This window comes from Mus caroli, unplaced genomic scaffold (genome assembly GCF_978045245.1).
Source record: "Mus caroli unplaced genomic scaffold, Mus_caroli_1 scaffold_14, whole genome shotgun sequence".
NCBI lineage: Eukaryota > Metazoa > Chordata > Mammalia > Rodentia > Muridae > Mus > Mus caroli.
In genome coordinates, this window is record NW_028227269.1 from 78,971,547 (window position 1) to 78,987,629 (window position 16,083).

The 16,083-nt window shown below is 43.5% G+C and overlaps 1 protein-coding gene across 2 annotated transcripts in view; it reads left to right on the forward strand.

Moving 5' to 3' along the window:
• The window catches only part of Exd2 (exonuclease 3'-5' domain containing 2), a 36,459-nt gene extending 21,355 nt beyond the window's left edge, over window positions 1–15,104 (forward strand). For both annotated transcript variants that reach the window (XM_021179602.3, XM_021179601.2), the window contains 6 exons: window positions 824–950; window positions 6,605–6,936; window positions 7,980–8,086; window positions 8,294–8,429; window positions 9,756–10,112; window positions 13,768–15,104. In XM_021179602.3, coding sequence (XP_021035261.1) covers window positions 824–950; window positions 6,605–6,936; window positions 7,980–8,086; window positions 8,294–8,429; window positions 9,756–10,112; window positions 13,768–13,984 — 1,276 coding nt within the window. In that variant the 3' untranslated portion in view covers window positions 13,985–15,104. The remainder of the gene's footprint in view (window positions 1–823; window positions 951–6,604; window positions 6,937–7,979; window positions 8,087–8,293; window positions 8,430–9,755; window positions 10,113–13,767) is intronic.
• Window positions 15,105–16,083: the final 979 nt, after the last annotated feature.

The following is a 16,083-nucleotide window of genomic DNA, read 5'->3' on the forward strand; positions in this document are numbered from 1 at the left end:
TGATGTTTTCTGAATTCCACATAAATCTCTCTGTGAGTCTCTAATCTCAGAAGACCAAGAAGATCCTTTTTGTTACCTCACACCAATTTCTAAAAGAATTTATTTATGTTTACTCTATGTGTGTGAGTGTTTCCCCTGCATCTGTGTAAGTACTCCACATGTGTGCAGTGCCTGAGGAGGCCAGAGGGGGCATCAGACTCCCTGGACTGTGATTACAGATGGTTGGGAGCTGCCATGTGAGTGTTGGGAACCAATCTGGGTCCTCAGCCATCTCTCCAGCACCCTGCAGCAGTTTCAATCAGGACGTTTTGAAGAACAGAAACAATTGCTTGTTTTTATACTCTTACTGCCACCTCCCCTCTCCCCCCATGAAAACAGCCTTGTCATTTTTCTTCAGACATAAGAACATTAGGCATGAGCACCATCGAAAGATAGTCTGTTTACACTTGTCCTTGCTACCGTAGTGTTGCAGTGAATAGCTACTACTTAAGTATCATTGTCCTTTGGATAAACTCCCAGAAAAGCAATTGCTAGATCAGAGAATGTTTGTATTTGAGTTTTTGATAGTTACATATTGTTAAACTTTTTCATAACAATCATAAAGATGTCTAGTTTACACATTTTGTATGAGCCTAATTGATATTTATGCTCTATTGATATTAGATGTACTTGTTTTAAAACAAAACAAAACACTGCAATCTGATAGCAAATCACCATTTTCTTTGATGTCTCGTGTTTATTTGCCCTCTTTTTATTGGTCATTTAAAGTTTTTCCTATGCCATTTGCCTGGTTTTGATACATGGTTTTATTTATTTCTTGTAGAAACAATATACTCTGTAATGGGCTTAGCCTGAAATCACTTGCTGAGACTATTTTGAACTTCCCACTTGACAAGTCCCTTCTACTTCGTTGCAGCAACTGGGATGCTGAGAATCTTACTGAAGACCAGGTACTTGTGATCAGAGGAGTTGGTGCTAGTCTTCAATGCAAGCATCAGGCAGAGAGGCCTTAAAGTAGACTTATTGTCAAGTGACACTCAAGACAATAATGCTCATGCTGCTTAAATGACATTAGAGTCCCTATGGTGTATTACTTTTAATGTGAAGGAACTTCAGAAAATGTGCTTTTTCCAGAAATACAAATGCATAAACATTTTTTAAAGTGCTATAAATCTCATAAGAAACAGTAAGCAGTTCTCTGCCTTTGCCACTGCCTTCCTTCTTTTGCTCTTCTACCCAGAGGTGACCATTTTAATTTCTTTTTGGTAACTACCATTGTACTTTTAGATTATATCCATGTATCATTCTTTCTTATTTTTACGTAGTATGTTTTGACTTCTTATACATATGACTTAGGGTTCTTCCAGTTCCTGAGTCCCAAACAAGAATTTGTTCCCTAACACATCTCCGCAGTATAAATAGATACTCCACTTTCATCAGGAATAATACTTTGTTTTCCCAGGATATATGATTTGTACTTTTGTTTTTGTAGTTTTCTGCACACTACTGACTTAACCCCAGCTCTTGACTCTCTCAAATGCATTGAGAGACTAAACACACATGCCCAGTTTCCTATGGTTCTGTCCTTCTGCCCTCTGGTATTCCCCTATGGCTCTGCCCTCTGCTCTCTTCCTCTGACCCGCCATTGTCCCTCTGTGGCCCTCTGCTGTCTTCCTGCAGCTCTTTTCTGCTCAGGAATATTGGCTCTGCAGATCTACTGCCCACTGCAGTCTGAAACTTGCTGCTTCTGTCTGTCTGTGGCTCCCTCCACTTCTCTTCCATACTGGATCCCAAGTTTGTCTAAATCTCATGGCTCTGTCCTCTTGTTACCCTGCATGTCTGAAAGGACAAGTGAGTTCCCTCTCTTAGCCAGTAGTATGCCTAATAGCAGTTTAGGGCAGAAGCCATTTTCTTGCAGAACTTTTAAGGCTGTACTCCTTGTATTCTGGCTTTGAACATTTGAGTGTGTGACTGTTCTTTCTGGAAGTTCTCTTTCCTTCCTTGTTTGAAATCCTTGATGCTAAACATGAGTAGAGGCCAGATTTTATGCACAGTAGTAGGATTTAGTGGACCCTTTCTATCTGGATGTTCTTGTCTCCAGTTCAGGAAAGAATCCTCAGATTACTTTCTTTTTTTTTTTTTTTTTTTGGTTTTTCGAGACAGGGTTTCTCTGTATAGCCCTGGCTGTCCTGGAACTCACTCTGTAGACCAGGCTGACCTCGAACTCAGAAATCCACCTGCTTCTGCCTCCCGAGTGCTGGGATTAAAGGTGTGCACCACCACGCCCAGCCAGATTATTTTCTTTGACATTTACTATCCTCCTTTTTTTTTTTTTTTTTTAAAGAACATATTCTTTTAATCCCCCCCCCCCCCCACATTGATCTTTGAGACAGTCTCCTAGTGTCCTGCCTCTGTCTCCTGTCTTGGGGTGGGAGTTGTAGGAATACAGACTCACTCTAGCTGCCCCTGGCTTTCCCACAGGTCTGGTAGGAAAGCTGCCGAGCCAGCACTTTTAGCTGCACCCTGAGCACACTCTGTTGAGACAGCTTCTGTCTCTGCTTAGGCTGCAGGCTGTTGACACAGAGTGGGAAGGGTTTCTGCTTTCCTTCCGTTCCCTGCATCACCTCTTTTTCCTCAGAGCTCCTTCTCATAAATGCTTGTCCTTGGCTTTCATGTGGGGGATTTTTCCAGATGTTTAAACCTTGGTTGTCGATTCCTATTTAAGAAGGAGACACAGGGTTAAGGAATTAGCTTTCATGACATGTTCAGGGCCTGAACTTGATTTTCAGTATCACACTAAAAACAGACAAAAAAAAAAAAAAGAGAGAGACATAAAGGCTGATAAGAAAAGCCAGGTGTCTTTAATCCCAGCAGAGGCAGTCAGACCTGAGTTTGAGGCTACCCTGGTCTGCAGGTTGAGTTCTAAAACAGCCAGGGCTACAGAAAAAAACCCTATCTCAAAAATAAACAAATAAATAATCTGATAAGATGCATCAGCTGGTGAGTAAATAAAATGTAGGCACACAGTGGCATATTATTCAACAAGTAAAAAGGAACATGCTATAAACATGTAATCCTCTTGGCCTTCCAAGTGCTGGCACTTCACACATGTGCCAGTTTCTCAACTTTAGCATGGATGAATATTGATAGAATCATGTCACATGGAGCTGGGCAGGGTGGCTCACAACTGTAACTGCTGGAAATTTTCTTTCCTGTCTGGTTCTTTTTTTTTTTTTTTTTGGTTTTTGGTTTTGCTGTCCTGGAACTCACTTTGTAGACCAGGCTGGCCTGGAACTCAGAAATCCACCTGCTTCTGCCTCCCGAGTGCTGGGATTAAAGGCGTGTGCCACCACACCCGGCTTCCTGTCTGGTTCTTGTCTCCTGACCAAGAATATTGAGGTACACAATTAGGAGTAAGCAGAAAATAGAGGACATATTTAATGAAAATAAAAGCAGCTCTTGGTAGCCAAGATTTAGTTTTCTATTTTATGTATATGAGTACACTGTAGCTATCTTCAGACAGACCAGAAGAGCGCACTGGATCCCATTACAGATGGTTGTGAGCCACCATGTGGTTTCTAGGAATTGAACTCAGGACCCCTAGAAGAGACAGTGCTCTTAACTGCTGAACCATCTCTCTGGACCCAGGGTTGCCTTTTTAAATGTTAATCCCAGTTGGCTAGTAAATTGGAAGGAAAGGTGGGGACCAATTAGAGAGAGCCCTCCAAGCACAAAGACCTGACTCTGTTGAGTCAGTTGTCAGCAAACAGACCAGGCTGGCCTCCAGCTCACAGGGGTCCAGTCTGCCTGCCCTAGCCCCCAGAGTGCTGGGATTAAAGGCACCACCACCCTGCAGTAGTTAATGTTTAAAAAACATCAAGTGAATTGGGTTGAACAATGGTGGCAAATACCTTTAATCCCAGAACTTCAGAGTCAGAAGCAGGCGGATTTCTTTTTTTTTTTTTTTCTTTGGTTTTTCGAGACAGGGTTTCTCTGTGTAGCCCTGGCTGTCCTGGCACTCACTTTGTAGACCAGGCTGGCCTCGAACTCAGAAATCCGCCTGCTTCTGCCTCCCGAGTGCTGGGATTAAAGGCGTGCGCCACCACGCCCGGCTACAGGCGGATTTCTTGAGTTTGAGGCTAGCCTGGTCTATAGATCGAGTTTCAGGACAGCCAGGGCTACACAGAGAAACCCTGTTTTGGAAAAACAAAAATGAACTAACAAACAAAAGTAGTGGGTTGAGTACACAGCAGCTACAGCAGGATTTTGGGGGCTGATGGGCTCCTTTTCAGTAGCTGTAGTTAGTCAAGTGTCAGTAATTGTGTATCTGATAGGTTATTTCTCTGCCACCAGTCAAATGAGCCAATTCAAGCCAGATTGGAATATATTAAGTGCAGGTTTATTAGGAAGCTGCTCTGTGCAAGTTCACTGGCCCCAAGGATTGAGGCTAAGAGAGTCACCATGAGAAGAGAGAGAGGTGAGGGGTGGGGGTGGGGGGAGGCAGAGAGAGAAAGGGCAAGAGTGCAGAGAGCCGAGAAGGAAAAAATGAGACCAAATGTCTAGATTACAGAGGGAGGAGCCTCTGTGGGAAGGGCAGTCTATTCCCCCGGGCTGTATTGTTCAGTGTTGGGCGCAGGGTATGCCAGACAGGGACTGAGGGATGCTGGGAAAACATGGAGGCCAGGTCTGCTTTGATATGTAAAACATGCACCTCAGTCCCTTGTCCAGGGTCCTAAACCAAACATCCCAGCCCCTATTTCCTGCTAACATTGGGGCACCGTTATGGGGTGTGGGCCAAGTCCAGGAAGAACTGGTTGTTTCACTGCTGTCCAGACTGACCTGTCTGGGGATAGGGCTGTGTAGGCCCAGTTGAAGCAGTCTGTGAGGCTAGGCCAGAGCGCCTGTGAATAACTGGTTTGGAGCTTTCCTGGATGCAGGCTCTGAGGGAACACCTCCATGTTAGGGGCAGGAGAGAAAGTTAAGGAGTTTATGAGGAAACCTTTTTCTTGGGTATGTATTTTGAAACTCTCAGGCCTATGGTCTTGGTAATTGTAGGAGGGGTGGGGGTTCCCAGGATCAGGGTAAGGGAAGTAGATCCTACCCTACCCCCAGGAATAGGCAGGCAGGGAGGGAAACAGGTCGTTACTCCACAGTACTTATCTTTAATCCATTTGATTCAAGTGTCTTTCCTGAAGCTTATAACAATCTTTTTAAGTTTACAAAAAAGATAAATCCTTCATAACTTGCATTTATCAACATCAAAATACCTTCCTAGACCATCAAACACTTTCTTAGACACTTTCAGCATCTAGTCCCTCTGGCTGCTTGGTGTCTCCAGAAAGGAATCCTTTAATCTTTTACCCTTAGAGGTAATCCCTTAGGATTTTGTATAGCTATATGTAGGGCCTTCAGTTTAGCCATTATGTGATTTAAATTTTTTGAAAAGATGCATTTATTTTTATTTTATGTGCACCAGTGTTTTGCTGACATGTATGTCTGTGTGAGAATGTCAGCTCTCTATAACTGGAGTTACAGCAGTGAGCTGCCATCTGAGTGCTGGGAATTGAACTTGGATCCTTTGGAAGAGCAGCCAGTGCTCTTAAGTCACTGAGCCATCTCTCCAACCCCTGTGATTTACATCTGTACTATTCTGATGCTGGAAGAGGTAGTTTCTTGGCCCTTTTGTGCAGAACACAGTTGGTAAGTGTTTGAAAGTTGCTTTGGTTTTGGTTCTGGTTTTGGTTTCTTCTGGTCATTTCCATCTCATCGTTGACCTTTCACAGATATTCTGTCTAGGTCTCAACCTTCAGTTGTCTTCAAGCCAGTTACTAGTTCATCCTTTCAAAACGTTAGGGAAAATTTAGGAAAATTTGTGTTTTAGGTTAATACAAACCTGTGGCAGAATTCTAGGCAATGAATTATCTAGTTTGTTTTCCATAGCAGTTTCTGTTTTTTTTTTGTAACCCTGAGTAAGTTACTTCTTTGTGCTTTGAAACAGACAGGATCTTTGTATGCAGTCTTAGCTGACCTGGAAATGTATATAGACCAGGCTAGCCTCAAACTCAGAGAAATGCCTGCCTCTGTTGGGATTAAATGTATGTGCCATCAAACTTGGTATTTTTGTTTTGTTTTGTTTTCTGATTTTTCTCTTTTTAGTGGTGGTGGTGAATGAAAAATGGCTTTATTAAGATTATTTTCTAGGGGCTGGAGACACGGCTCAGCAGTTAAGAGCACTGACTGCTCTTCCAGAGGTCCTAAGTTCAATACCCAGCAACCACATGTACAACCATGGTGCATAGTCGTCTGTAATGGGATCCAGTGCCCTCTTCTGTTGTGCCTGAAGACAGCTACAGTGTATTCAGATAAATTAAATAAAGAAATCTTAATGACTAAGCCTGGTCTTGAACTCAGCGATTTGCCTGCCTCTGCCTCCCGAGTGCTGGGATTAAAGGCATGCGCTACCACTGTTTGGCTGAACCCAAGGTTTTATGCTACTAAGCAAAAGCTACCCTGCATGGTATTCCAAGGCTTTTATAATTGACTTTGAAGGTACTCTGCCTGGCTTGTCTTCCATATCCCACTGACCTCTGGCTTTTCTCTTCAGGTAACTTATGCTGCCAGGGATGCGCAGATTTCAGTGGCTCTCTTTCTCCATCTTCTTGGATACCCTTTCTCTAGAGATTCCTATGAAGAGGAAAATATGGACCAAATCAACTGGCAAAAAGCCTTGGAGAAATGCAGGAATATGGTAGACATCCCATTCCGAAGCAAAGGACTTGGCCGGCTGGTTGAAGAGGTTAATGGGGAAGCACTGGAGTCGCAGCTGAAGCCGAGAAATAGGAAGGCTAAGACTGATAGAATGGTGCCAGGCAACAACCAAGGGAGAGACCCCAGGAAGCATAAGAGGAAGCCCCTGGGGGTGGGCTATTCTGCCAGGTAACCCGCATGTTCCCTGATGTTGAAGAGTTAGAGCCCAGCTTTACCCAGAGTCAGGCAGCAGAGACCCAGCGTTAATGGACCTTTATGACATTTGCGCTGTGCTTCTGTTTGTGCTCTTCTTCTTCTTCTTCTTTTCCCCTTCTCTCACTTTTCTGTTTGTCAGTTGGAATAGAGGTGAAAGTATTTACCCATGCTTTGTCACCAACCCTAGTGCAACCTTAGGCCTGTAACTTCAATGGCTCACCAGGTAGAGGCACTTGCCGCCAAACCTAATGGCCTGAGTTAAGTCTTCCAGACCCACATGGTAGAGGGACAGAACTGACTCTCAGAGTTGTCCTCTGATCTCCACATGCACATGTGTGCTCCTCCTCCAGACTAAACAAGCTATAATAAAATATTTAAGGGGTTGTACATTTTATGTTTGAGACAGCTTTGAACATGAAGAACATGAAGTCCTCATACTTAGCAGGAGAAGTGCACCTTAAGATTCCTTGTTAATTTAGCGTGATTTCAGCCTCACACCAACTTTATTGTGTAGCTAGTGAGAATCTCCCATGTGACTGACACCTCTCGAGGAGGGTGCTTTGAGTGGAAGTGTGATCCCTAGAACATGGCACCTTTAGGAATTAGATGATTAAGTTGAAGGAAACGTTGCATGGGAGCCAGTAATCAACCCACGTGGCCCTCGTTTCTTTATATTGAACTCTTACCATTTTAATTTAGTGTTGAATTCAGTGATTTAGCAGTTTATTGGTGCTCTGTTTCTGTTTACACTCACAGCAGAACTCTGTGAATACCACCTAATTCTCTTCCCAGTGCCTCAGTCCATGAGTATAAAAATTCGAGGTATCATTTGTAGCTCTGCTTCCTAGCCAATACAGATTGAGAATCGAGTGTGGTTTTTTGCCTGTTTGCTTTTTCTACTTGTATTATATTTGATGCTGATGTTGAGAATAATTTGAGTCATTCAGAAAGGAGTGTGGAAAGGTCTTGGGAAACTTGACTAACAGCTTTCAGCATGAGATTTCCTTTCCCTGCAGAAAATCCCCTCTCTATGATAACTGCTTCCTCCAAGCTCCTGATGGACAGCCCTTGTGCACCTGTGACCGCAGGAAAGCTCAGTGGTACCTGGACAAAGGCATTGGAGGTGTGAGACTCGTCTGCCATGCTTGTTTATACATAGGGTCTTGTTGTGAGTAGGGTGTGGAAGAGGGAGACTGGAGGAAGACCAAGAGGGCTTGAGATGTTCGGGCTGGGTAGTCATAAGCTGGAGTTCTCCGCTTGCACACAAAGAACAGTAGTTAAGAGAGCTTCTTGGGAGCGCCCAGCACTGATGCGTTCTCTTTTTCCTAAGAGCTGGTGAGTAAAGAACCCTTTGTGGTCAGGCTACAGTTTGAACCTGCAGGAAGACCTGAGTCCCCAGGAGATTATTACTTGATGGTTAAAGAGAACCTGTGTGTTGTCTGTGGCAAGACAGATACCTACATCCGGTGAGTATGGTATTAGACGAAGTAATCTGCCTCCTGTGGCAGTTGCCTGTGTAGTCATATGTTGAACCCTCAGATGCCCTGGTTGAGTTTTCCCACAATGGCAGAGAGTCTTACTCTGCATACGTCGCAGTTTTCCTAACAGCGTCAGCCTTCTACCTGCTGTCTCTCATGGCCTCTGTGGCTCCTAAAGCGGATTTTGAAGCTGGATCCTGGGATCCCTCCCTGAAGCTCTCGAGCTTTCTGAGCCGTAGTGTTGGTTATAGAGTCTCCCAAGGTTGTCCTTTCACATCAGGGTTCCCACAGTGGATGTGAGGCTGGCCACTGGATTTGCATACTCCCCCCAACCCCCGGCCCCTGTACAGTCATTCTCTCTCCTCCTTCCTCTCAGCTTCCCTCCCTCCTTGCTTCCCCATTCCCTCTCTTCCTTCCATCATTTTGGTGTATTTTGTTACTCTCTTTTTTCCTTCTTTTCTATTTTTGTTATTTTCTAGTGTTACTCTTATTTTTTTTTTCTTAATCTTAATTTTTTTCAGAGATCACTTTTCTCATTTTGAGGCAGAATATTTCTTCTTTTATTTTATTTACTTATGTATATTTTAGAGACAGTGTTTCTCTGTGTAGCCCTGACTATCTTGGAACTCACTCTATAGATCAGGCTGACCAGAAACTCAGAGATCTGCCTGCCTCTGCCTCTCTAGCACTAGGATTAAAGACATGGGTGTGCCACTACAGCCTGGCTGAGACAGTATTGCTGTGTAGCCTTGGGTGTGGCTGCCCTGCTGACTTAGCCTTCCAAGCTGGAATCAGAGACATGTGCCACCATGCTACTCTTTACTGGTTCACTCCCTCTCTCCTGGCTCTGCTATGTGAGACAACTGTTGCCACTGCATATAGTTCTGCTTAGAAAATGATGACACACCTTGGTGAGCCAGGAATCGATGTCAGAGTAATAGAGTCCTCAGATAAAGGAAATTGGTTTGCTTAGCCCACCAGATGTCTTTGAGATTTACTGTGCAGGTACCAAAAGTCAGTATAATACCATTTCATTTCTCTGAGAGTCTCTTTTCTAGGAACATGGTATTTGTTATCAGCCCCTGCCGTTGAAGCCTGACAGCACGTAGTCTGTACTTACTTTAAGGGAGAAGACCCTAAAGTGCAGGTAGATAAGGCAAGCAGGTGGGCCTGAGAGTCATATAGGTAGTATTGCCTTCATGTAACCTCTGTTGAGTTGTGCTGCCCAAGCCTTCCAGTATCTCACTTGCTGGCTCCATATAAGCTCTGTATTATAAGGTACTGAGCATTGCTTTTGGGGTGGGCTCATTCCAGGAAAAATATAATTCCACATGAGTACCGCAAGCATTTCCCTATTGAGATGAAGGACCACAACTCCCATGATGTGCTGTTGCTCTGCACCTCCTGCCATGCCATCTCTAACTACTATGACAACCATCTGAAGCAACAGCTGGCCAAGGAGTTCCAGGCTCCCATTGGCTCAGAGGAGGGCCTACGCCTGCTGGAAGACTTAGAGCGGAGACAGGTGCGTTCTGGAGCCAGAGCCCTGCTCAACGCAGAGAGCCTACCTGCCCATCGGAAAGAAGAGCTGCTGCATGCACTCAGGGAGTTTTACAACACAGATATTATTACAGAGGAGATGCTTCAGGAGGCCGCCAGCCTGGAGACCAGGTACAGCATACTGTTCAGAGAGAGAATGGGGTGTGACTCAGTATCATCAACTTTCACGACTTCATGAGAATGCTTGTCACAGTCACAGTGCTTAGTCACACGCTTATTAATCTGTCTGTCTAAGACTCTGTGGAGTAGAATCAAACAATCTAAGAATTTCCTTTTCATAAGAGATGGCGAGATGGCTCAGGTTAAGGCACTTGCTGCCAAGTTTGACAACTTTACTTGAATTCCTAGGACCTGCATCATAGATCAAGAGAATTAATTTCTAAAAGCTGTCCTCGAACCTCCACTCATGCCATGGCATGCTTGTGAACGCTAGCATGCACTTGTACACCACACAGACCAATTCCTAAAGAAAATGTGATTTTTTTTTTAAAGATTTATTTATTTAGTATGTATACAGAGTTCTGCCTGCATGTATGCCTGCAGACCAGAAGAGGGCACCAGATCTTGTTATAGATGGTTGTAAGCCACCAAGTGGGTGCTGGGGATAGAACTTAGGACCTCTGGAAGAACAGATAGTACTCTTAACCTCTGAGCCATCTCTCCAGCCCCGTGGTGATTTTTTTTTAAAAGAGATTTGCTGCCAGGCGTGGTGGCGCATGCCTTTAATCCCAACACTTGGAAGGCAGAGGCAGGCAGATTTCTGAGTTTGAGGCCAGCCTGATTTACAGAGTGAGTTCCAGGACATCCAGGGCTATACAGGGCAATACTGTCTTAAAAAAACAAATAAGGGCTGGAGAGATAGCTCAGAGGTTAAGAGCACTGACTGTTCTTCCAAAGGTACTGAGTTCAAATCTCAGCAACCACATAGTGGCTCACCCATAATGAGATCTGATGCCCTCTTCTGGTGTGTCTCAGACAGCTACAGTGTACTTATATAATTAATTAATTAATTAATTTTTTAAAAAACAAAAGAAAGAAAAATCAAATAAGTAATTAAAAAAATAGAACTTTCAAAAGAAAGGCCTGTGGTTGCAGGGCAGAGGGTAGCTGTTGTAAGAAGCTCCTCTGGGGGTCACTGAGCTGGCTTACAGACATGAGCACCGGCTGCATAAGCCTAACATCCTGAGTAAGCACCCCCCTTGTGGGCCTGTGGTAAAAGGAAAGAACCAATTTCTAAGAGTTGTTCTTTGACCTCCACACAAGCTACTGTAACCCTGTGTACCCAAACACAAGCATTCATGGCTATATACATACTAATAAATGAAAACAATTTAAGAAGTTCATTTGGGAATTGGTCAAAGGCAATCTCCTTAATATAATGTGATCTTGACAAGTTACTTAACTTTAACCTCACAGTATTTAATTAAAACTTAGAAAGTAACTTTTACGCTATGACTACATAAAGTAGAATAAAATTTAAAAATACATTTTAAAAAACTTTGGACAATTAGAAATATAAGATATAGATGAAAAGTCATTAAGTTGCTATTAGAAATAAAAAGTCAATTAATGGAGCCTGTTAGTGTGGTGCTAGTATCTGCTTAAGAGATATTTTGTCTGAGCTGTAGGAGCTCAGTAGCATGAGTGAGACAGGCACTTCTTGAATAAAGAAATAATTATTTGCTGCTATAAATAAAGTTTTACATTTTTTATTATTGATAACAAAACATTGTAGGCATTTAGCCTCATTGCCAGAGATTAATGGACATCTAATCCTATCGATTCGATCATCTCATCTAAGCTGAGAGCCGCATAGTCACTCACAGTTCTTATTGTTGAGCCATGTACTTGTTCATGCCCCAGGATTGTAAACTTCTTGTTTAGGAACACTGAGATATATCGATGAATTCAACTATGGACTCACAGGGAAGGAGGGGAAAAGAGAAAAGAAAGAAGAAAAAAATTAAATAGGAAAGCCGATGCTCAAATTTCTATTCAGTGGGTCTGGACAGTTAGCGCAGTGAGACAGGAAATATGAATGAATGCACTGGTCACAAGTCTCACAAACCTAGGTGTGAGGTGTGAGACACAGAACCACATGTGCTCCACTTCATGGCAATTTAGATATTCCAAGGTATTAATTGGCTGTTATTTTCATCTTATGTGCTGATTTTAGGATTTACCTCTATAAAAAAATCATTAGTCCCAAGTCCACTTAATTTGATGATGATCTTATAGAGTCAACAGATACCTCACGGTTAGCAAATCTCTCTCTCTCTTTTATTGTTTTGTTTTTTTTTTTTTTTGAGACAGGGTTTCTCTGTGTAGCTCTGGCTGTCCTGGAACTCACTCTGCAGACCAGGCTGGCCTCAAACTCAGAATCTGCCTGCCTCTGTCTCCTGAGTGTTGGGATTACAGGAGTACACCACCATGTCCAGCTAACCATAGACCTTTCTAATAAGTCAGTTGCTGAGTTAGAGGATAGATTGAGACTGAGAACGGGCTGTTTGGGGACAGATTGAAACTAGTGGGGTTGGTGGTATTTGGAAGGCAGAGGCAGGTGTATCTGGGTGAGTTGAAGGTCAGCCTGGCTTCCATAATGAGCTCCTGGTCAGACAGAGCTACCTAGAGAGATCTTGTCTCAAAAACAAAAACTAAGACCAAACAAAAACAACCCCAAAACAACAGTGGGAAATATGAAGCACCTGCAGATGTTTGGAGAGCCCAAAGTTGCTGAGCTGGTGGGGGGCTTAGGATGAAGGATTGGAAATATAGATGTTGGGAGAGGAAAGATCTTGGTGCAAGGGACTTTTTTGAGAAATGTGGTTTCACTTCTTGAAGGAGGTAGAGGGAAGTTGTGGGAGGCTCTATTCACATAGTACCAGCAGTTTTCATGGTTTCCTGTCTAGCTGGGGACTAGGCCCCGGGTGTGTGTTTGTGTGTGTCATCTTCTGCTATACACTATTTGCATAGCTGACAGCCATAGGAACTCTTACGGTGACCAACACACTCCTCACCAGTGTGGTCTGACATGCTTTCTGTGAGGAAGAAATCACTAAAGAAGTGGATCACCTTGAAATTTACACCCAGGTCTGCCAGTATTCTGAGAAATCAGCCATTAATAATTAATGGCTTACAGAGAAGTAAGTTGTTCCCTGAGTAGCCTTGAACCAACAAATACAAGATCAATATTTCTAACCTATCATCAGCCAGGCAAGATTTCCCTATAGGGATAAGTATATGTGACCTTCCCATAAATATAACTTAAAACCCCCAAATCCCTCCAGTTTGAGCCTGTATCCTACATATTAAGAAAAAATAGAGGTTAAAAAAAGATATTTTGCCGGGCATGGTGGCGCAGGCCTTTAATCCCAGCACTCGGGAGGCAGAGGCAGGCGGATTTCTGAGTTCGAGGCCAGCCTGGTCTACAGAGTGAGTTCCAGGACAGCCAGGGCTATACAGAGAAACCCTGTCTCAAAAAACAAACAAACAAAAAGATATTTTAAAAACATTTAAGCCGGGCGTGGTGGCGCAGGCCTTTAATCCCAGCACATGGGAGGCAGAGGCAGGTGGATTTCTGAGTTCGAGGCCAGCCTGGTCTACAAAGTGAGTTCCAGGACAGCCAGGGCTATACAGAGAAACCCTGTCTCGAAAAACCAAAAAAAACAAAAAAAAAAAACATTTAAAATACAGTGTCCTTTATCTGCCTATGAGATTGTCGAGTGATTGTTTTGCTTAGACCCTTTACGACTTCATGTTTTGGCAGGATATACAATGAAAGTTATATTCCTCATGGGCTAAAGGTGGTACAGCGTCACACCGAGGGTGGGCTGCGCTCCCTCATGCAGCTGGAGAGCCGCTGGCGTCAACACTTCCTGGACTCCATGCAGCCTAAGCACCTGCCCCAGCAGTGGTCGGTGGACCACAACCATCAGAAGCTGCTCCGAAAGTATGGGGATGACCTTCCCATCAAGCTGTCATGACTGCTGCTGCCTGCCGGTCAGGACAGGCAGGAAGCAGGAGCCAAGGTCAAAATCACCTCCTACTGTTTAATGTTCTTAATGGTCGAAGCCCTGGTAACTCAGCTCAGAGTGCTAACCTACACTGATCCCCTGGTACTTCTGATGGAGCAAGGCTGTTGTTTGAAGGGGAGCTTATGGTTTTGAGTTTAGTTGGGGAGTCTATTCTTTTCTCCTCCTTTCTCTCCTATTTTTGTGTGCAAAAGCTTGACCTTCATTTTCACTCTCCCTCTCTGCTTTTCCTAAGAGGGAGAAGTCTTCTCTGAAGTAACTTGTCAGGCCTGGGAAGACGTTTGTAATTCTCTTTGCTGCATTGTTTTTTCCAGGCCAGGTAGAACTTTTTCCAGAGTTGAAGAAGTGACCCAAGAGTCACGTTCCTATTCCCCGTTCAGCCTCACTATTTTAATCTTTCTTGCTCTCCCATATGTATTTGTTTGGGGCCCATTCCAACTGTATTACTTGGATTTATTTTACATGCTTGAAAATGTTCTCATTCAATGCATACAGGACCAAAGGCCAGCTTGCTATGAGCTTCTTCCCTGTCGCAGGGGAAGTCCTTTTCTGGAAATGGGTGTTCAGCTGCTGGGCTGACAAGCGCTGACCCTTTCCCAGGAGAGCTTTGACACATGGCTCAGCCTCTCCTCTGGTTGCATGTCCCTTGTCCTGCTTCTGAGGACCATGATTTCTCAGAGTCTGCGCCCACTTCCTTTGGTGTTCATGTTTATGTAATACTAACCTCTCCTTAGTCCTTAATTCACTCCCAGAGCCATTTGGCCAGGTTTCAGTATGAGAACTTCACCTCCCCTGGAGCCTGAGACACTGAAATTATCTGATACAATAGAAGTTTAAAAGGGTAATGTTTCACCTTTCAAAATGTTAGACTACTACTTTGAGTATGAAATCAATTTATTAGCAATTAGAATTTTTTCTAAACTATTAGGAAAACTTTCTTATTTTATAAGATCATAACAAGCTTGAAAAGAATTTTATGTCCAGAATCCAACAAGAGTTCTATTTTGGAATTGTACCCAAGTTGCTTATAACTGATCTGACATTGATAAATAAAACAACTTCAAAGCACAAAGCTCAGTGATTGTAAATGTGAAACTTTTCTTACTAACGTTATGAAATGAGTAAGTATTTTGAGAGAGTAAGTATTTCTTCTGCAGAGTCCCTGCCTCGTGGCAGTACTGTGACACTTACATAGCATGGATACACCATACACACTGCACCACAGCCTTTGGGATGGGTTTGCAGTCCACAAACACCTGTGCGTTTTACTCTCTGCCCCTCTGCCCTGCCTTCCCACCTGTCCTCTCAGGCGTTTCTGGATCAAGACTAGACATCCTTATAAACAAATAGTACCAGCTTCTTTTGGGGAACTTATGTTTAATGTAGTAGATTATCACAAAGCCTGCGGCACCTGGCTGTGGGAACTCAGTGAAAAAGCCCAAAGAGGAATGGGAGGCCAGCTTGGTTCTTGGTCATGGTAGTTGCCAGGCTTCCCACAAGATGGCACTCATAGATTGGTTTTTATATCCATCCTTAAGAAATAAGCAACTTTGTATACATAGTCATTTAATATGTGACCTGTATTTCAAAATATTTGTAGCTAATTCTGAGTCACTTCTATAGCTTTATAAGAAAACTTTTTTTCTGGAACAAGAGAGATGGGTTCTCCTAGTCCTCCTGATCTGCATAGGAAGAAGTGAGAAATACTGTGAAGGACAATTAAGGTATACTGGTTGCTATGCACTCCAGTGGAGACCCCACAAGGTCCAGTGTAAGAGAGCCATCAGCAAAGGGAAAGCCAGTCTGTGCAACTGAGGTCTTTTTGGCTTTTCAGAAGAGCATTGCCGTGTAGATTGGAATCTATAGTCTGAGTCTACCTTGAAATCTTGAGCCTTTCCCTACGGGTGAAAGTTGCCGTCTTCAATGAGAAATTTTAGAGTAAACCTATTTTTCTGATAGAAAACATGCAAAGCCAGGTGTGGATAGCACTCTTCTGTAGTCTCTATGCATGAGGAAAAAGCAGGAGGATGTCGGATTTGATGCTAGCCTGG